General features: G+C 40.4%; 1 protein-coding gene across 7 annotated transcripts in view; it reads right to left on the reverse strand.

The window, feature by feature from the left end:
* The window catches only part of BRCA1 (BRCA1 DNA repair associated), a 51,541-nt gene that overhangs the window by 12,339 nt on the left and 16,497 nt on the right, over positions 1-22,705 (reverse strand). For 4 of the 7 annotated variants that reach the window (XM_048829914.2, XM_075123557.1, XM_048829915.2 and 1 more), the window contains 10 exons: positions 22,293-22,441; positions 17,483-20,938; positions 16,210-16,295; positions 13,766-13,940; positions 8,700-8,832; positions 5,485-5,684; positions 4,391-4,716; positions 3,307-3,394; positions 1,634-1,711; positions 1,279-1,319 (listed from right to left, as the gene is read on the reverse strand). In XM_048829914.2, the coding sequence (XP_048685871.2) occupies positions 1,279-1,319; positions 1,634-1,711; positions 3,307-3,394; positions 4,391-4,716; positions 5,485-5,684; positions 8,700-8,832; positions 13,766-13,940; positions 16,210-16,295; positions 17,483-20,938; positions 22,293-22,441 (4,732 nt within the window). Of the gene's footprint in view, positions 1-1,278; positions 1,320-1,633; positions 1,712-3,306; positions 3,395-4,390; positions 4,717-5,484; positions 5,685-8,699; positions 8,833-13,765; positions 13,941-16,209; positions 16,296-17,482; positions 20,939-22,292; positions 22,442-22,705 lie in introns of those variants that run through there. The other 3 variants (XR_007353816.2, XM_075123560.1, XM_048829916.2) reach the window with 3 other exon arrangements.

Genomic DNA, 22,705 nt, shown 5'->3' on the forward strand with positions numbered 1-22,705 from the left:
CCCAACTTCAGACTTATGTAGTGGTTTCCATAATGAGGGAGACTGAATCTGTCCTGAAAACCCCTCTCACATTGCTTGAAACAGAAGATTAATTGAGACTGAAGGGCATTCAGTAGATGCCCCATATCGCTCGCTGGAGAGACCAGAGTTTCAGGAGCCTCCATAATGGATAAAGTAAGACCCAGCTGGAGAATGATGAAGTCTCCCAGAGAGTTTTTGGGATTAGTAGTTTTTTTCTACTCCCTTGGCTTTGGATGCTAGCCTAGGGTTTTTTGACCAGAGAAGTTGAGGGTGGAGCAGGCAAGACATCCATTTCTACTCATCAGAATCATGAAATTTTGCACTGGACCAAAGTTTGTGAAGTACCTCTTCTCCCAACACACAGTCAACCTATGGAAGTCATGGCAATGGGATTTTGTGAAGGCCAAAAGGTATAACTGGGTTTAAAACAGAATTAGGTAAATTCCTGGAGGATAGGTCCATCAATGGCTATTAGCCAAGATGGTCAGTGATGCAGTCCAATGCTCTGGGTGTCACTAAACCTCCAACTGCCAGAAGAAGGGATGGATCACTTGAAATTGCCCTGTTCTGTTCATTCCCTTGGAAGCATCTGGCACTGGCCACTGTCAGAAGACAGGATACTGGACTAGATGGACCTTTGGTCTGATCCAGTACAGCCGTTCTTATGTTCCTTATGCAAGGTTCTGCAAAAATCTGTGCCTGAGGCAAAAAATCTGAGCACTATACATAAAGAGAGGCAGATACCACCTAATCCATGCTCTAGTCTCAGGTAGCTAACTGCACTACAAAGATAGAAGATGCTGCAGTGGGAAGTTTTCAATAGTTGGCTATAGATCAGTTAATTAAGTGCAAGAGCTTGGACATGGTTGTGTTCCAACATTATTCCTTCATACACACAGCAGGTAATTACCTCCACCTTGCATTTGCCAATATCAAGAGACGTATTTTATCTTTGGAACCGTTGCTAGACAAAAGGTCAAGAAAATATCACAGGGGAGGCTCTTTGTTCAGCAGCATGGAATACGTGCATTCTGCAGAACTGTGGGTTTCAGTGACGTTTCTTGGTACAGCCTAGAATCCCGACTCTGGTCCTATGCCAAATTCTCCTCTGTCCGAAACACCCTCAACTAATTTTCAGTTTCAAATATTTAATTCCTGTTTCTGTCTCAGACATGATTAATATGCTCATCGCCATAGTGTCTGGATGCTAGTGCAATGGACATATTTTGCATTTCACTCTTAAGACATCACACCCACCTCATCAAGTATCTTTCCTTCCTTAAAAGACTGAACAATCCCTAAACAAAAAGAGCAGAGAAGAACAGATCACATTAAATCAGGCAGGATGCTCTAATCAGCACCAACAGTCTAATTATAAAGAGAAAGTATTTCTTTGGGAGAGGTCACTTACAGTTATTTGAATGAAGCAATGGATACTTTAAAAAAAAAAAGAAAGAAAAACTGAGCATTATCGTTAAATGTCTAAATATTCAGATGGTACTCTGAAAAATACCAGATGCTAAAATATGTTAAATATGAAATATAAAGTATGTAGTGTTAGGAAACTGGGGAGGATGGGACATGTAGCTGCTCCAAAGAGTATTATACTTACATTCATAGCTAACTACCCATTTTCTTCCTGCAATGCCCAGAAAGTACTTCAGTGTCCGCTCACAAACTAGCTCCATATCTGCAGATTAAGTAGAAATATACTGGTATCATTCTCAATTTTGCCATCTAAATAACGTAAAGCAACTTTGACAGTTGACTTGTATTTAAACCACCAGAAAAACACATATTGCCCAATGACACTGTTGACGAAGGCATTTTCAGGGGGGTTCAAAGTACCAATGTCCTAATGCTGCCCCCTCCTGGGTCTGCTAAAAGGGAGGAATCTAGTATGGTAGTCAGTGGAGAGTCTCTGACTGTACACCCGCACCCTCCAGCCCAGGTTTCCTATTGACCTGAGCTAAGAGATGTTGGAAAGGCATAGAACACCAGTCAAAATACAAGACTCTGAATTCGTATGCAAGTGAAACATTCAAATCCTCCTGATTTTCCCCTTGTGACTGCCTCACCAGCTTTCATAAGGAGAGGACAAAAAGAGTATGTTGAGGATCTAATGGATTAAAAACGATAAAGACTTTTTTCCCTTCCTACATTGTTTTTTTTAAACTGATAAGAAGAGTCACTTCAGATTTTGAAGAATTTTGAAATGTTCTTATGAAGCAAACTGAGGACAGAGTAGGTTATTTTAATATTATAAATAACTAAATCCTGTAACACAGCAGATCAACTAACAGCAATAGCTCATCAAATACTTTACAGTTTAATTTTTAAAGTTTTTTAACATCTGCTGATAAAACAGATTTAGCAAGGAGCTTAAAACTAACCTATGCCAAGTCATTTTAAATTTTGAGTAACGAATGTGAAGAGAGAGGTTTGATGCCTTCTTGAAAACCAATCAATGAATCTTACGCTAATCAGTTAAGAGTTTGATTTGCATTTGTAAAATCTGAAGCTGTTCTGTGTACTAAAGTTTATATAAAGTTTATTCAAGTCTTTAAGAGAGATCAGTGAGCTCTACTAAAGAACAAAAAGCAATTTAAGTTCCATAATAATAATTAAGAAAAAGGTACAGGTCTTTTACTTTCTGAAGCTAACGTACTCTGAAAAGTGCACCTGATCTTGCAACACTGTTACTTTGTTCCAATGGAAGTATGGTCTCCATTCGTTTTTTCAGCTACCATTAGAAAGCCAAATAAAATTCAGTTTTGGTCTGTTTTTGATTACATCAGACTATTTGGATTTTTGAGAAAGAATTTAAGTGGGCTTTTTAAAACAAAGACAAAGGATGCTGTAAGAAAAATGTCTGGCTCTCCCTTTGGTTGGTTGTGAATTATCTAAAGTCAACGTGCTACTGACACCTTCTTAAATCTACAGAGGTGACAGGACATCAATCACTCATCATAATGATATGTCAATTTCAAATTCTACTTGTTACCATGTCAATGATACCATATAAACAAGCAACCAAAATAGAAACCTCTCATCTGGACTCCATGAAATGGAATAAAAGACAGATGGGTCAAGTTTTAGTTTAGACTCGGGATCACACAAACTCTGATAAAGAATAAAAGAGCAGTGAACTGTAAATCCCACATCCTAATCAAACATCTTCAGACCATCATGCTGAATGACCGTCAATGTGCTCTTTATTTAGCCTGGAGTTAGTGTTTTATGTGGCATTAAATATCTGGTTTGTTCACAGAGCTTCCAACACACCTGTTTTCATTATGACATGGGTTGTTCCTTCAGTAATTTGATTAGATAAAGTGCTCTGGGTTTTCCTGGCAAACTTCTGCACCAATAACTGAAAACAAATAAATATTGAATTAGAAAAGAATTGATTTAATCGGAACATTAGACATCTCTGGCTTTGAATAGGAGCTTCCACGTTACAAGATTAGCTTTCTAATATGGCTGAGAAATTAAACATATGTCAATGGAAGTTGTAAGTACAACATACAGTGGAGAGGTACTTTGAAACAAATGGAGATATTCTATGCCAACAGGCACATAGACACAACCGTTACTTCAAAAATGACATTCATTTTGCCTTTAACAACAGAAATTATTTGATTGGCTTACATAAATTCAAGTAAAGCAATACTCTATTATACTGTAATTCAGATCAATCTGGAAACATGTGCTGCAGTTATCAGAGGCATTAAGCCAATATTCAACTTCTGATGGCAACAAAACATTAAAAGTCCAGATGATGTGAAAGCTCAGTGATATAACCATCCGTTTCAATCTACTTACAAAGAAGGATTTTAACTAGCATGTTCATTGTTGTAGAAATCTAGAGTTTTCCAGTTATCTATTAACAAAATAAAATCAATAGCTATATAGTAAAAGAAATTACTCAGCTCTGTTACTCCTCCAGCTGCACTTGTCTGCATCATACCTGGCTCTAGCCTACTGCTATGAGCCTCTAAAACTTGCAAGAAGTCTACTCAAATGTATAAAAAAAAAATTATGTTCTTTGAGGTGAGAGTCTCCCTTGCTTTGGAACAACGAGCCTTCTTTTTGCCTGCTTATGTGGATGGCTTTCCAATCCATTTAGAAGCTCTGAACCATACCTAATTGCATCATTACATATAAACCCCCATATTTATCAGTACTAGCTAACAAGGCAGTATCTAATTTCAAATACTCTGGTATTATTAATGGGTAATTCATGTTAAATTAAGTTTTGTTGCATATAGATCTCTTTAGGGAGAGGTTAAAATTTTATTTAGGATCACAGGGGTCATGGTATATATATATTAACAGGGGATTGACAAAGGTAGTGGAATACACTTACAAGCTCATTCTGGTTCAGACCTGATGCCACAATTGACATTTGTCTCCTACAGGTCACAACTGAGCTTTTGGCATTTTCTTTTACAACTCCAGTGTGCAGAGCAGATGCAGAGGAAAATGCCCTTCTCTCCTGCTTACATCCCTGAGCGCTCTTCCCATTATTAGCATTCCACGATATGGCAGCACTATTTGTTGATTCTGCAGTTTGACAGTTTGTAAGTCTTTCAGAAAATTTCAAGGGAGAGCTGTTTGGAGTCCTGCTCTCATTCCCACACGGAACAGCTGCAGTGTTTAGCTTTGTTCCAAATTCCTGCTCAGCGGCATTTTCTGAAGGAAAGAGGAATCAGTAACTGAAACAGTCCCAGTCTTTAATTACAGTTTCTCATTGCAGTCATGCTGGAGGATGTTGCTCCATCTCTTAAATTTATAGGCTACAGTCATTTTCTCTGCTTAAACAACGGGGAGTCCTTGTGGCACCTTAAAGACGAACACATTTATTTGGGCATAAGCTTTCATGGGCTAAAACCCACTTCATCAGATGCATGGAGTGGAAAATACAGTAGAGAGGTATAAATACACAGCATGTGGGTTTTAGCCCACAAAAGCTTATGCCCAAATACATTTGTTAGGCTCTAAGGTGCCACAAGGACTCCTCGTTTTTTGCTGACACAGACTAACATGGCTACCACTCTGAAACCTTTCTCTGCTTAGTTATTCACTACTTCACCTTTACCTCATTCATTATTTAAAATCACCAAGAATCATAATTTTTCCTGATCTAGAGCTAAGGTGCTCAAACACCTGTGAAACATATCAGGCTACAATTAGCATTTCCTGAGAATACTATGAATTTGGGACTAAAACATTAAAATTCATTATTGTATCAGAGAACTATCCCCTCCCAAACAGTACCAGGAATTATCCAGGTTTCAAAAGATTAAAAGTCTCTTGATTCACAAGACGACACTATACAGTTAATTTAAATGTATGTTCTTCACGATCTCTCTCATTATGGAGATATAACCCAGATCAGTGACTGGGGTACAAGTAGAAGCCAAAAGGCAGATGTTGGGTTTGATCAGTCCTCTGAGTTACCTGATTCAAGTCTATACCGATTACATGGTTTCATTGCCTCTTGTTCCAGCAGCACTGCCGCACCAACCCGCTGAAATGTGCCCTCCTGAGAGCGAGTTTTGGCTTTCCAAAGGCTCGGGCACCAGTGGCCTTGCTCCAGAGCTTCTTTTTTAAAAAGATGGGATTTAGGATGGGAAAGCTGTAAAGCAGGCGACCTCAAACTAGAAAAGAATTATGAACAATTTATCATCTCCTTAGCTATCAGAGACATTGGATAGCAACAGTGGAATTACATGTTGGGGAATGATTAGCAACAGAACTAGTATGAAGGCACAAAAGCAGTACTGTTGAATTCAAATTGATTAAAATATTTTTAAAAACTGCATGTCGACCCGTCACGTAAATTTTCTCAAACTAACCCCAAAGGATAAATGCTAATAGCTTGCTGCTTAACAACATACCAGCTGTATTCACCACACTATCCAGCCTTGTGAAACAAACTTAATTTTGGTCTTTTCTCCATGCACCTAGGTTCCAAAAACTTTGCTAGAACCTGGGTCTCCCTTAAAAAGAACAGAAATCTTTGCTGATTTCACAGGACCAATATATCAGGGCTGTTGATTAATTGCAGTTAATTCACATGATTAATTAAAAAAATTAATTAAGATTAAAAAAATTAATCACGATTAATCGCACTGTTAAACAATAGAATACCAATTGAAATTTATTAAATATTTTTGGATGTTTTTCTACATTTTCAAATATATTGATTTCTATTACAACACAGAAGACAAAGTGTATAGTGCTCACTTTATATTATTATTTTTTATTACAAATATTTGCACTGTAAAAATGATAAACAAAAGAAATAGTATTTTTCAATTTTCCTTATACAAGTACTGTAGTGCAATCTCTTTATCATGAAAGTGTAACTTACAAATGTAGATTTTTTTGTTATATGACTGCACTCAAAAACAAAACAATGTAAAACTTTAGAGCCTACAAGTCTACTCAGTCCTACTTGTTGCGCAGCCAATCGCTAAGACAAACAACTTTGTTTACATTTATGGGAGATCCTGCTGCCTGCTTCTTGATGCATTAATTAAATTTGTGACTGAACTCCCGACATTCTGCCATATATTTCATGTTATAGCAGTCTTGGATGACGACCCAGCACATGTTTGCTTTAAGAACACTTTCACAGCAGATTTGACAAAATGCAAAGAAGGTACCAATGTGAGATTTCTAAAAATAGCTACAGCCCTGGACCCAAGGTTTAAGAATCTGAAGTGCCATCCAAAATCTGAGAAGGACGAGGTGTGGAGCATGCTTTCAGAAGTCTTAAAAGAGCAACACTCAGATGCAGAAACTACAGAACCCAAACCACTGAAAAAGAAAATCAACCTTCTGCTTGTGGCATCTGACTCAAATGATGTAAATGAACATGAGTCAATCTGCTCTGCTTTGGATTGTTATTGAGCAGAACCTGTCATCAGCATGGACGCATATTCTCTGGAATGGTGGCTGAAGCATGAAGTGACATTAATCTTGAGCGCATCTGGCAGGTAAATATCTTGCAACGCCGGCTACAACAGTGCCATGCGAACGCCTGTTCTCATTTTCAGGTGACATTGTAAACAAGAAGCGGGCAGCATTACCTCCTGCAAATTGTAACCAAACTTGTTTGTCTGAGCGACTGGCTGAAGTAGGACTGAGTGAACTTATAGGCTCCAAAGTTTTACGTTGTTGTATTTTTGAATGCCCTTTTTTGGTACATAATTCTACATTTCTAAGCTCAACTTTCATGATAAGGAGATTGCGCTACAGTATTTGTATTACGTGAACTGAAAAATATTATTTCTTTTGGTTTTTTACAGTGCAAATATTTGTAATAAAAATAAATACAAAGTGAGCACTGTACACTTCGTATTCTGTGATGTAATTGAATATATTTGAAAATGTAGAAAACATCCAAAAATATTTAAATGATATTCAATTATTGTTTAACATCAGGATTAATCTTTTTAATTGCGTAATTAATCACAATTACTTTTTTTAATCCCTTGACAGCCCAATTGATCTTTTCTCCCCTATCTCCTCCAACCAATACCTCAAGTTCCTATTTCATCTCCCAGCTGTCTTTGACAGACATGTGCAATGTATGCTTACATTTAGGAAACACACAATCAACCACCAAACAGTAATTAAACAAGGATGACTGAATAAATAAATATTTCAAACTATCTTCCTGCACTTAGTTACATAGAAGAGGTTTGTCTTCCCTATGCTTACATCTTATTACAGACAGAGTATCTGCCAGTAATTTTAGTTTTAACATTTTATTTCTGGGCACACATCATAGAAATTAGTGCTGGAAGAGACCTACTAAACATCTCCAAAGCCCAATGGTGACTTGCTCCCTACAATTTGTTTTCTAGTATTTTGTACAGTACAAATTTAAAGGATCTAGTTGATGGGGCTTTGTTATTCCAGTCTAGAAAATCTCACTGCTGGGGCAAGTTTCCATGATATTTAGCCTGAAGTTTTCCCCTTTACTCAGTTTGGTTCTGTTACTTGTAATTACATTTCCTCAGATCAACTTGAATTCTTCTTGTTCTTCCCTGATGTTTACACCCTTCAATTATTTGTACGGTGTGCGCCTGTTTTCATTTAAAAATGAAAGCCAAACTCTTCCTTTTCTACTAACCAAAAGCACTGGCCATAAATAACTTCAGGGCGCAATACAATATGGATCGTTTGTAAACTAATCACACTTCTGTAGAATAGTCCATCTCTAGTTTAATCCTATCTCTACTGAAGTCAATTATTGACTTAAGTGGGGACAGGATTTTATCCCTATTACTTGAACTGATAGACTGGAGGGCCTTGAAAAGAAACTTTCAGGTCCCACTGATCTCTACACAGTCAACACAAGAACAGCCCCTACTTCTCTATCCCGAAAGACGGAAAAACAAGTCTGCTCTAAACTCCGGTTTCCTGTATGCATGCTGCAAAAGGGTTAATCCTGCATCACTGAAATAGTTTGCGTGTCTATCATTAAACAGAGATGACAGAACAAGCTACATGATATCTAAATAAAATAAATAAATAAATAAATATTATTTTGGCTAGAAATGGAATCGCCAATCAAGGAAATACTAACAAAATGCAGCCTTTCTGCTTCAAGGTGCTAATTGTTCGTAGAAGACCATAAATGACAAACAAAAAGCATTTACCCTTCTTCTTCTAGCTCTTTATTTTTTGTGTTGGAATGATCACTTGGCATTACATGGAACCCATCAGCTGAAAGTCCCTTTGAACTGCTGATTTTGTGATTTTCAAGATTTACTTCTGAAATTAATGCTGTTCCTTCAAAAGAAAAACAGTATTTACAAAAATCCAAGAGAAATAAAAACACTAGTGTTTTCAACCTTGTTCTTAAGGGAAGAATTCAATTATTTCTTTAAAGCAGCAACCTTGAGACAAATCAGATTTGTTTTAAAACAGAAAGTATTCCAGATAAAAAAATGGAAAACATCAAGTAAAGCAACAGGCATATGCAACCGTTATCACCAGGAGAATGACGGAAAAAGAACAATTTTCTAGGCTAAGGACACACAGCTACATACGAACAATACACGGTTTGAGCGAACTATAGTGCCAGTAGCACATTTTACTGTCAATAATGATGAAATGAGATTAGTTTTTACGTAATTTTCAGTATGCTGCAGAATTATAATGCAGCACTGATCATGAAAAAAATGGAACCATATTAATTTCTGACCCCTGCAAAAGAAAAAGTTACGTCTTACAGACTATAAAATCCCAATGTCCCCAAATCAAAATGTGTATAAAATACTTCCCCATTTGAAACATAGCAAACTTCATATATTCAATCATTTACAAAAACAAGGTGTCAACTGATGCGTTAGGTGAAACTAATGATGAAATAATAGGGAAAAGTAGAAACATTAAGGCAAAATTCTGCTATTTTATACACTTTTTATTTATAAAGCCTCAAAAACATTAACGTATCTCTGTTCACCAGTAAGTGTTTTAGAAAGGCAAATACTTAATGGCTGGGAGATGCTTGTAATTTTTAACAAACCATCAATAATTGTAATCAGTTTTAAGCTTTTATGAGAAAGCCTGAAATCCATATTCTAGCATGACAACGTAAACAAGGTTTGCATTAATTAAAATTGTTTTAAGTCACTTTCTAGCCTGAAGGAAACTAATCATTGGATTTCCCAACTTAATCCTCAAACACTGTATTTATAGTTATCTTATGAATTTGGCTTATTGAATTTAGAAATGTCACACAAACACTCATTCCAAAGTGAGCTCCACCGGGAATAATGTGTCTCTCATACCGAATTAGGCCCACCAGTGTCAACACGCTTTTCAGTTACGAGACATAGGAGAAGTTTAATCACATGAATTATATTCCTAAAGTACAGGATATTTTTGAACTCAAAACGTAAGAGGACTGCTCACACAGCAGCTGAATAGTCTGTTCAAATGGAAAAAGGAAAGGGTTATGAACAGTAATTAAAAAGCCATTATGTTCCAGGCACATTTGTGACTGGAATTTCCATTTTCCATCGCTGTCATTATCGTTGCAAACGGGATGTGAACTAAGTACCTTTCAGTTCGCACCAGAAGCGTCCATGGGAGGCAGTCCCAGCCCAGCACTCTGGCGTGCACGACCGTTCATACCCGTGTAGTCTGAACTGCGGGCCCATGTAAACAAGCCCTTCGACTTCTTGACATTTGTCAAACGCTAAACCCAAGTTTCTGAAAGGATGCCTTTAAGTGATTCAGCCTGGTCATTTTTTAACTTGTACTGTATCTTTTTTCCTTTTTTAATTTTATGCAGGCTGTACTGTTCCCTGATATTTGTGTGACCTGCTCCCCTGCCTGTGCCCTGGAGCCTTTGCCGGGCCCCACTGCCCCTAGCTCTTTTGGTCTCTCTTTGGCTTCATCTTGTACCTGCAGTCCCCCCCGCCGCTTTCTGGAAGAGTCCAGGGTGTTTCATTCACAATGAGTGAAGCTGAATGCAGGTTAAGTTGGATAAATGGAACTTTATTAAGCCTGGTGGCCTGCTTTGGCCATGAGTTTGAGTTGCTTGCAGTCTAACTCGGGGACACACCCGCTCCACTGCTGTCCCCTCAATAACAGTCCCTCCAGGGATCATGTGTCCTCCGACTTCAGTTCCACTGATTGTGATACACAGGGAAGAGCTCTATGCCCACCTTGTGGGATGCAAGCACATTGCACAGTTACAAGTTCTCAGAATGACTGCGAAAGAGCACACACACAGGCTCCTGGAACTGTACATTAGTACAGTGACCTCACCCTTGAGTATGAAACTAGGAAATTAAATTGTCAATTGACTGACTCTGCCCAGAGTTCTGTCTGATGCAAACTGTAAACAAACTGAACAAAAAATATTTTTTCTTTCAGTTTAGTATTTAAGGTGCAACTGGTTACAAAAGAAAGAAAAACAAGTATCAGAAATTTGGTTCTCAGGCGACAGTGTCCCTTGTACTATGAGAGAAGGACTCCAAAACACAAACAGAAACCTAACAATGCTAAATTCCAACAAAAGCCCTCCCTCTATTAGTGTAGGTGGGAAGGAGGAATAAAACGACACAAACTATGCAGCAGTGCACGCGTAGGAAGTCAAGGCATTAAAGTAACATCGTGGCTTCACCTAGGCCCACCTCTCCTTCACAATAAATCGACAGCGGGGATTCATCTTAGCTAAATGCCCAAAGCCTTTAAGGAGCAAGCCAGAGAGAAACCATCTATTTACGGACCTCAAGGCACAGATGATGCAGATGTAGGATACCGCATAGATATTCTAGAGTTAGCTCTCTAAATCCCCGTGTACAAGGAGCTCAGTGTTAGAACGGAGTCAGCAATTAGTTGGAGTCAAAGAAAATACACCAAATAGGAGCACTGTGCTGCTTACTGAAAGAAGACTGTGGGCTTTATTATCTAGGAGATGAACTAACGCAAGACAGCCACAAAACAACATGTTGATGGAAAAACACTTTAAACCACTAACCATGGCAACCGACTCTTCTAGTGTTTCATCCATGAACTCCTGAGCAACAACAAAAATTAACTTAGTAACACATGAGCAGCAGAGCCATTGGTGTAGCCATAGCATATTGCACTGACAAGAGACTTCAGTTCTTAGAAAGACTATAGGTACAAGACCAAAGACATACGCAGCACACTGTATGCGAGCAACACCAACCGAAAGAACGATCAGGAAACCATAGGCTGTTTGTGCCATTTGACTGGCCCCCTGTAGCAGTGATGAAAAACACTTCTGGACCCTACCTTAAAGAATCCTGCAGTGATATTCCCACAGCCAGTAAATTTTGACAGGATAATGAATTGAACACAAGGTTTTATTACACATATTAGTATTCAGATTATTCCAGCTGCCCTCAAAGAGGAAGGGTAACGGACAGAAATAAGTCTCTCAAACTGGAAATAAGGCATACATTTTTAAACAATGAGGGTAGTTATCCATTGCACAGCTTACCAAGCGATGTGGTAATACAACATCACTTGAAGTCTTCGAATCAGAATTGTAGGTCTTTCTAAAAGTGTGCTACTTCAATCACAAGCTACTGTGCCCAAAGTAGGAAATGCTGGTGGATGTTCTCTGGCCTGTGTTATGCAGGTCAGACTAGATGATCACAATACTTCCTTCCGGCCTTAAAATCTATGAATTTCTTTGAAATGTCATATTCAAAAGCCTAACTAAAGCCCTTTCCTTAGTACACACACATGCAGGGGGCCTCACCCTATCCTCAGCATATTATTCATACGGTAAGTTTCCCACGACAATTTAAATCAGGGGTGGGCCACATCTGGGACTAGCAATTGTAGGGCAGGCCATGAATGCTCACAGAATTGGGGCTGGGGGCTCTGGTTGGGGGTGGGGGCTCTGGGGTGAAGCCAGAAATGAGTTCACGGTGCAGGAGGGGGCTCCGGTCTGGGGTGGCGGGGGTTGAGGACTTTGGCAGCAGGGGGATGGGCTCTGGGGTGGGGCTGAAGAGGAGGAGTTTGGGGTGCAGGAGGGTGCTGCGGGCTGGGATTGAGGGTGGGAGGGCGATCAGGCCTGGTGTTGGGGTGCAGGCTCTGGCTGGGGGTGCGGGCTCTGGGGTGGGGCTAGGGATGAGGGGTTTCGGATGCAGGAGGGTGCTTCGGGCTGGGATCGAGGGGTTTGGAGGGTGGGAGGGGGATCAGGGCTGGGCCAGGGGGTTGGGGCATGGCTCAGGGATGTAGACTCCAGGCAGTGCTTACCTCAAGCGACTCATGGAAGCAGTGGCATGTCCCTTTTCCAGCTCCTATGCGGAGGCAGGGCCAGGCGGCTCTGCACGCTGCCATGTCCACAGGCACTGCCCCTACAGCTCCCAGTGGAGCACCAGAGGGGGCCACTGGAGCGTGCAGAAGCCAGAGGGGGGCCATGCTGCTGCTTCCAGGAGCTGCGTGGAGCAGCCCCCTGACCCTACTCCCCGGCTAGAGCACCGGAACGGGGCAAGTCCCAGCCCCCGCTCCCCAGCAGGAGCTCGAGGGCCAGCCTAAAACAGCGGGTGGGCCGGATTCAGCCTGCAGGCCATAGTTTGCCCACACCTGATTTAAATACTTCTCAGAGTCAGTGCTCTTCTTTGCAGTCCCCAAGGAGGGACTCTGTTCACATCCTGTCCAGAGAATTTACACTCCACTATAAAACATCTACTTCCTCCCTCTCTACCTGTCAGCAGTCTGGACCTGTCCTGCATCACCACCTACAGCCAAGCGATACTGAAATCAACTCCATTCTGTTTTGCCAAAGCACAGTCCTACAGTGAGAGAAGGTGGAGACCTCTTGAGGATTTAGCAGCTCTCACAGCCCCCATCCATCCAAGGGACCAAAGACAGTCAGACTGGAACGAATGCCCACAAAACAAGCAGCATGGATCAGTATTGCTAAGCCATGAGGCCTACCTAATTTCTTTTTGAAAATATCTTAAGCAAGAATCATTTTATGAGAGTCAGGAACAGACAAGTGCGTGTTTTGTAGCCTATGAATTTTACCACGTAAATCATATAAGCACAAAAACGCCACTATTATATTCTGTGCATTTCACTGAATAATTGAGTTTAAGCAAAACTATATTAAGATTAAGCCAGCTCAACCCAACACCTCAGCTCCTGGGGGGAAAAATAATCATGAGATTCTCAGCAAGTTGTTTGGAACAAAGGTTAAAAATAATTTTCTTTGATGTTCTGTTACCTCTAGCTGGTCTCGTTTGTCCCACTGCGAGTGTTCCTTCCACTCTGGAAGGAGGCAGTTCACTGTGTGGGGCTGGGAATTCAAAGCCCTGGCTTCCATGCTCTTCCAGCACGGCCTCAAGTACAGCCATTTCCTGCTGAAGTTCTTTTAAGTTGTTTTGCATGGCATCCTTCTGCTGCAATAGAAGAAACTACATTGTGCTACCAGGAGTCAGCTCAATTGCTAAACAGTAAAAAATAACTTCTATTCAAATAGTTGTGAATGGAACCACAGCAGAACAATTCTGATTCAACATACTGAATGTAATTCATTTACATACTGGGTGCTTGGGAAATTACTGAGTTTTTATTGTAAAAACAAACCATGTCATGGCAGAAGAAAAAAAAAATACATTCACTTTGCAATTGCAAAACATTTTGAAACAGACTCCAAGTTATCACAGCCTCGCAGTTAGCAGCAAATACAGGCGTTGGCTTCTACAGAATGATTTACATAATTCCAATAATCGATTACTACTTTTTCCTTCCAGTCATCTTAACCTGTTGAATGCCCTAAGACAACACGTCTAACAAAATGGCCCTTGCATGCCCACTGAATTGGTCCTAAATTGCACATGCTATTTATTCAGCAGTGGCAAAGGTCCCTATTACATGAATTCCAGGCATACTGAGCCTAGTACATGAAGGGTTAATAGGCCACTTTATTTAGAAAGGTTTCAGAGTAGCAGCCGTGTTAGTCTGTATTCGCAAAAAGAAAAGGAGTCCTTGTGGCACCTTAGAGACTAACCAATTTATTTAAGCTTTCGTGAGGTGCCACTAGTACTCCTTTTATTTAGAAAGTGGTAGTACAGAGCCTCTAATTAAAATTTATGTTTGCTCTCCACTATAACTCAGAATCCCAACAGCTGTTTTCAAATAGGAAAATATTGCATCCCTTCCCTTCTTAATGCTGTCTCTGATCCTTGAAAACTGCTGTGCCTTCTACTAAAAATATGCCATTTACCTTCTTACGCCTCACAGAATACATGGCTTCAAAGGATGCTTTTATAAACAGTTTTCCAAGCTAGACAGAGGTGGTTTCTATAACAACAGTGGCTATTACGTTGCCAGTTCCACCACTGCCACCATGTGGAACTTTCTGGTTATTGCATCACTGACCAAGATAGAAATGAGAAGAATAACTCTTTCATCAATAAGTCCAGCCCAAAGCTCTTAGGACTTGTGTACACTGGGCTTTTCAGGGCATGTCTACACTACAAAATTAAGTCGACATAACTTACTTCGGCATACAGCCGCCACAGTAATTACATTGCTTGTGCGTGTCTACTCTTGGCTCCTTGTGTCAGCGGTGCACATCCTCACCGGCAGAACTTGTATTGATTGTACTGTCAGTGTGGGGCACTGTGGGACGGCTTCTGAAAGCCAGTAACAGTTGTTGAAAGAAAAACAGTGTCTACACCAACACTGCACTGACCTAATTACGTCGACTCTATGCCTCCATAGAGATGGAGTTATTAAGTCGGCGTAGCCAGGTAGTTACATCGCAGAAGCAAAATTTTAGTGCAGACACTTACATAGTTAGGTCGATGAAAACTGCCTTGTGTCGATCTAACTCTATCGTGTAGACAAGGCCTCAGTCACCAATGAAGCTGCACCACTTAAACCCACAGCATAGCTGAGCTACACCGGTACAAACTATGACTTGCAATAGTGCAGCACACACTGGTTTGAACATGGAAGGGCCACCCACACAACAGAAAGATGAAGTTTATTCTTCCTTGGATTCTCTGCTGAGACAGCCAACAGGGTGTGACAGGAGGCCAAGGGGAAGTTCTGTGGGGAGACCTGTCCACTGGAAAGTGGACTGAGGTCAACCAGCCAGTATAAATGATCCAGACCACTCTTTCAACGTGGTCTGGTCTGGAATCAGTGACCAAGAAGGCAAAGACTTTGTGCTTCTAATTAATCACCATAACAATCCAGTACCTCTTTCCCCACAGACAACTGGAATCAGATAATAATAGTTAACCAGGGTTATAATTTTAAAAGCCTTTTTACCATAAATCCAACATCAGTTCCTACCAATGCAAACCTTTGGTGTATGAAGCACAGGTTTCCAGCACTAATCAAATGCAGAAGGGAAGTTACAGACACCAGCCACAATTAAGCATCAAAATCTTAATGCTATATGGTGAACAATCTGTAGTAGAATGTGTTGCTAATGCATAAGGCAAAATCTGACAAATATCAGCATTAAAGCAGCTCTGCAATTCTGGATAGCTTAGTAGCTGAAACTAACCGCACCTTTTCTGTAGATCTGTGGCTTCCGGTGATGGTAGCTCCATAATTTTCACAAGACTGTCTAGTTCCTAGATTTTATACTATCCAACCATATCCGGAAAGTGCGTTAAGCAGTTAGAGAGCTCAGTGCATGAACTTGCATACCTGTGTGGTAAGGATCTCACCCTGGGAGGACAGCCCAGAAGAATCTCCTTGGTGACTGGCTTCACTGTCATATCCGGATGCTTCACCTTGAAAAACAAAAGCTATGATTCATATATAAAAAAGTACTACTAATAACAACAACGACATCTCTCACTCACCACGGGGCCCATCACTGTACGTTCACAATACAGAGATTAAGGGTGACGTTTTCAAAAGCACCTAAATGACTTAGGAGCAAAAGTCTCATATTCAGAAGTGACTTAAGCACATAGGCTCCTAAGGGAGTGATCTTCTAAAGCAGTGCTTCCGAAACTTTGGATGCTGCTTGTTCAGGGAAAGCCCCGGTGGGCCAGGCCAGTTTGTTTACCTGCCGCATCCGCAGGTTCGGCCGATTGCGGCTCCCTCGGCCCGCGCTGCTTTCGGCAGCCCCCATTGGCCTGCAGCGGCAAACCGCGGCCAGTGGGAGCCGCAATTGGCCGAATCTGTGGACATGGCAGGTAAACAAACCAGCCCGGCCCGCCAGGGGCTTTCCCTGAACAAGCGGCGTCCCAAGTTTGGGAAACACTGCTCTAAAGCATCCAAGTAACAAGAGCACAAGTCCCTTCCAATGGGACTGGTGCTCTTAAGTCACCTGGGCACTTCTGAAAAATATTATTATTTATTTCTATTACTGTAGTACGTAGGAGTCCTAATTATGCCCATCCTAAGTATCACTTAATATCAATGGAACTTAAGAGCTTTTGAAAATTTTACCTTAGGTCTGTGTCCTAAGAATAGCTTATGTAAGCATCTTTAGGAAAAAAAAAAAGTAATTATCCTGTGAATTTAAAACTTCTCAGAGTACTAAGTAATGTAGAGCTGAACAGCAAAAGATATCGACTACCACTTTCATGGATATTTTTTCTGGAAAAACCACCTTAGAACGAACAGTGAAGTTTTGTCAGCAGATCTAGGAATCAAATTCTCATATGAAATTCAGCCCTTTAGTCAACAGGGGTTGGGGCCAAATTAATTCCAGGCTCTATTTTAGTCATTTCCTCTCTGCTCTAAGAATTACTATGAGAATTTAACTTAAAGGAAACAAAAATGAACACAAATGCAGAAAAGTAAATTTATTTATACTTCTGATTTGATTGCACATTACTTAGATTGTAAGCTTTTGAGGCAGGGACTGTCTTTTTGTTCTGTGTTTGTACAGCGCCTGACACAATGGGACTCCTAAGTATCCAGTAATACAAATAATAAATTGGAGCAAGGATATCTTGCTTTGTACCTAAATTTGGTTGCACATTCTGGTCTCGTTGGTGTCCATCTTCCAAATCAGTTTTTCTTCCTGTCAGCTCTTCATTACCATTTGGACTAGCTTCTCTGCTTCCACTGAAACTGCTCATTTCTTTGGAACAAGGAGCTAGTGTTATGGGCTTCTTCAGCTCTTGTAGTCTATTGGTTGAATCTTCTGACATGTTGGACTGGGAAGAAAATAAGTTAACTGAGCATTCTGACTCTTGGCTTGGAGAAACACATGTATCTCTCAAGATGACTCCAGGCGATTTCTGTACAGCTTTATTATTGCCACTGCTACTGTTCAGCAGTGCTAGAATCTCTTCCGGTGATGAAGACTCTACTGTAGACATGATCTGTTCTGTAGGCTGCAATGGTGTGCTTACTAATTTGCCAAATATTAATGCCTGAAAGCAAGGTAGTTCTTCATCTTCACTAGAATCCTCCTCGGAGGACTGCAATTTCCAGGCTGGTCTTCTGGGTTCCCGAACAAAGTTTTGAGACCTAGACTTAGAACTACTGCTGCCACTGTCCAGTTCTCTTAACGAGGCTCTCTCACCTGTTTTAACAAATACCGCAGAAATTTCTTTCCTATCAATTTCACAAATGCTTATGTTCTCTTTAATGTCATCAGCAGAGCACAATAAGCCATCAGGGGTCTCAGACAGCAATGGAAAACCACTAGTACCTTCAGTGGGCTGTTCCAGAGCATCCTCTGAAATTAAGCACTCAGGCACACCTATGCTGGCAATTTGGGATACTTGTTCTTTATCACTCTTTACTTGTTTGCATTCCCCTTCATAACCGTTCTTTTCAATTACTTTGCAGCTAAATTCAGCAGGGCTTTGTTGACAAACTACAGGATATACCAGCACTGGCTTGGGCTGAAAATTTAATACTGGCCCTTTGTTTTCAGCTTCTTCAGCTTTTACTCCTTGATTGCTTCCTGTTTCATTAATTGTGCTTAAATCAGTTCTTTGGGAAATTCGCTCTTCTATATTTCTCTGGTCACCTAGGCTTCTGTTACTTTTGTTCTGACTTAATTGACTTTCTATCACCATTTCAGGTGAAATTCTCTTTTCCTTTGGTTGCCTTCGTTTTTGCAGTCTGCTCCTACTCTTAATCTTGGCAGTGGCTACTCTTGGTGGTGAGAATAACTGCACTTGATCTGGAACTTGTGAAATATTCTTGCCATCGTCACTAACATGTCCACATTCGGTGTCCCTGGAAAAGTGAATTCCTGGACTACGCCCAGAAATACCTTTAGCAGATTCACATGTTTTAGGCTCATCTCTCTCACAAACCTCATCCAGGCCCACGGTTTTTTTAACATATGGAGGTTCATTTTTTAAGTCACTATTGTTATGCCTATATTCTACACTGCTAGCACCTGATTTCCTTAGAGTTTCAGAAGCAGTGCTTTCAGTCACAGATTCCTTCACTGGACTAGGATGAAGGGTAAATGACAGTCTTTTTGAATGTCTGAACATATTTCGGAAGTACTGTGTTTCTAGCTCACTGTCTTCAGTTTCTGTGTTCAACTCTGAAATGATTTTAGCTTCATGTGACTTTGAGTTTCTGAAACTTTCCAAGTCATTTTCTGTGCAATGTCTATTAGTCTTGGATGAACATGCACACAACTCTCTGTTCTTGGGCTCGAATGCAGCACACTGATTATTCTCAGACAAATTCTGCACTAGGCAGGCAGCTTGATCCACATTTGTGGAATGAGGCTGCAGAAGTGAATGGCTTCCTTGATTTTCGTTATCTTGAGAATCTGTATCAGGCACAACAGAACAAGCATTTAAATCCTCCACTGATATTTCATCATACAAGAGGCCTTTTCCAGTTTGCATCCCATCAGAACAATTTTCAGGATTAGGGGGTGTTTTATCTACTTCCAAGGCATTACCCTTCAGATCAGTGTCTGACAGAGGTATGCTATGGTTCAGTACATCCTGCTGCTCATCAGGGTCTTTGCATTCAGGGACATGGACCAACACATTCATCTGCAATCCAGAGGAGGAATCTTTGCTTTCACTGGCATGCTTTCTTGCTCTCTCGTTTGGCTCACTTCTTCTCCTGGTTTCTTTTGTCATTTTTTCAGTCAGTAACTGAAGCCTCCTGCTGCGTCTGACTCGTTTATTTTCTGAATCAACTTTTTTTGGCTCTTCACTGCTTGGGTAACTATCAATCTGCAGCTCAGTCTGATCAGGGCAACTTGAGTTTCTATCCACTACCAGCTGCAGAGCACACACGGGCCTAGCTGAATGTCTGCTTCTTTTCGTTAATGAGCTTCTCATTTTTTTAGTATTCTTTCGGTCACGGGTATCCTGTGCCGGCTTTCCATCAGTGCTGTTGCAAGTTACTTTCTCAGTATCATTTTTCAATATGGATTCCCCCTCTCGGAGGGAAAGTTCTGCTGATATATTGTCCCCATTTTTCACACCCATGGGACTCTCATTAACAACAGTGGAACCTTCACCACCTTTTTTCCTTCGAGCATTTCTACCAACAATGCACTGATTAACACCCTCAGAGTGCTTCTTTAGATCCTTTTCATCTCTCTTCTTGATGAAGTCCGCAGGTTGGAGATCAGAGGCAGTCTTTCTTTTCCGTTTTAATTTACTTGTTCTGGAATTACTTGAGGGTTTCATATCAGTAGTAACATCTTCCACTTTTGGAGTCAGTGGCATCTCTCTCGTGTGGACAAGAGGGTTCGACTTTCTCTCTCTTTTATACGTTTTCCCAAATATTTTATCTTCTATTTTATGCACAGTTAATTTTGACAAATTCCTATCATTTTCACATCCCACCACAACTTCTGTGCAGTTTACCATCAGGTCAGTCTTCTCTGAAATACAGGACTCTCTGTCTGATAAATATGAATCTCCATCTTCTGTGTCAGATGCCCCAGCAGGAGCATCCTGGGAGGAACCAGAAGAGAGCATCTCATTGCTTTTAGAAAACCACTCGTTGACTTTTTGAATACTTCTCTTCAGTCTTTTCCCAGAAACTTGACTCAAAGGATTGCCGTGAAGAGTCTTGGGCTGCAATAGACTCTCCAAAGCAGGTTCCCTTTCATGCAGGGAGTTACTCTCAGGTTGACATGTTTCTACAGCTTCTGTATGCTGGACACCATTACCTGACTTCTTGCTTTTATCTAATTGGTTTTCTGAGCTGTGCGCTAAGCCAGACTCTTTGTTTTCACTACTAAATGGAGTTTCCCCAGCATCCATTTCTTCTGCACTGTGGAATAAACTTGTGTCCTCATTCAGTAAAGAGCTGGCATTGCCTGTTCTGTCACGCTGTTCTGCCTGTGAGTTTGAAGCAGAAATGCCCTGGCTCTCTTTTAAATGACCCTCAGCCACATTCACTTGAGCAGCCTCGAAGTCTTCGATGCCATTCCAAGTGCCTTTGCTGTCTTCCTCTGAGACACCACATTCACCTGAAAATACATAAGACTTACAAGCTGTTAAGCACCTCAGGGTTTGTGTACACAGGAATAATGAAGTGCTTAACAGCTAATATTTTGTTTGCAAATACACGGAATTTTAATTTTATTAATAAAAACTAGTTATAGCTTTAAAAACCTACCTACATGAACACTCAGGTACAACTACCAGACTCACTAGATAACTAAACAAAAGATATTCCAGACCTAGCTCATCTCTCATTTTTCCAGGATACTTAATTTCAGAGTTTTTGTTACTCCCTCTACACTATTCTATTCCCTGATCTTCAAAGGCTAATTAACACCAAGTCATTCATTTTTCTGCATTTTTAGGTGGGCATGTTATCAAGTTTTAATGTCTATTCTATACAATGTTATTCCATTTAAACTACAATAAGTCTTTCAATTGCCAGTCTTTCAACACATTTTTAGAAATATAATTACGACAACCAGTATGAGTAAGTTACAAAAGCAGACTTTGTTTGAATATCTGGAACTAACAGAAAGTTCACCAGCAAAAGAAAGGCAGAACTCCTTATGAGTAGTTTGATTATACAGTCATGAAAGAGCCTCATTAACCCCTGCAGCTCCTGAAATTTCTCTGAATTGAATTAAGTTCAGTGTCTCTGTCCTTATCTTCAAGGTGCTCTATGGCCTGAGCACAGGACACCTAAAAGATGACTAAAGCTCTAGGATGAGAATTCTGGTAGACTACTCTGCTGCAAAATGGAACTTTTCCCATAAGGATAACGCTCGTCTGTGCGGGAGGCAGAGACGTGAAATGAGATTGTGGAATGAGCTCCCACAGGAACTACAGACCATCACAAACCTCACCACTTTCCACTCCAAGTGCAAGATGTACTTTTTCAACTTGTGTTCTTTAATTTAAAAACAAAACCAAAATCCTACCAATATAGTTCACTGCACACACTATTCTCCATATGGGGATAGGATGGGAGAAACACTGAACCACGTGGCATGTGTTCACCATGATGCTTAATGCACTAACGGAAGGCACTCAGATACTAACGTGATGAGGGTGATATAGGAATCCATGCAGAGATGAATTTGTTTTGCCCTTTAAACGAGTTCATTTTTCTGTTTCCATGCACACAGACAGTTAAATATCTGAGTCTGATACAGACAACCAAATGTCTAACATTTTTGTGTGTCTAATCTGTAAACAGTTAGCCTCAAAACTACACACACTCTAGCCAAAGTCAACAAGAAAAATGAATTCAGTACAGTACTGAGTGTGCATATTACCTAAACATGAAAATGAAATACTCTAATTTCAAACTTCCTTCCTGTCCATAAGCACTATCTGTCACAAAAATATCACACATACCTAAGATATCCGATGAGAGTATTTCTCCTGCATCTGACGTGCTAGGCCACATGTTGTATGGACTTTCACTTTCCTTCTCAGCATACTTTATTTCTTCCTCCCGTTCTCCTTTTTGAGGTGGAGTCTGAAATAATTTTGTGTGTCCCATTCTGTTGGGAAGGATTATGAAAAAGAAAATCCATGTAGTCACAAGTGCAATAATGCTTGGACATAATCAGAAAATACTATTTTATACCCCATAGCAAACAAAGATTATTTACCAGGTAATTATTATTATTATTTCTGCTCCTCTGAAGACATCATCTTTCAGGATTCATTCTCATCCAACCCAGATCCCCTCGGAGTGTGGGTAACCCTTTCTGAAGTCTTTTTCCCCCTTGTACCTGATTTTACACTATCTCATATGGGGGGGG

Source organism: Caretta caretta, chromosome 27 (assembly GCF_965140235.1).
Source record: "Caretta caretta isolate rCarCar2 chromosome 27, rCarCar1.hap1, whole genome shotgun sequence".
Lineage (NCBI taxonomy): Eukaryota > Metazoa > Chordata > Testudines > Cheloniidae > Caretta > Caretta caretta.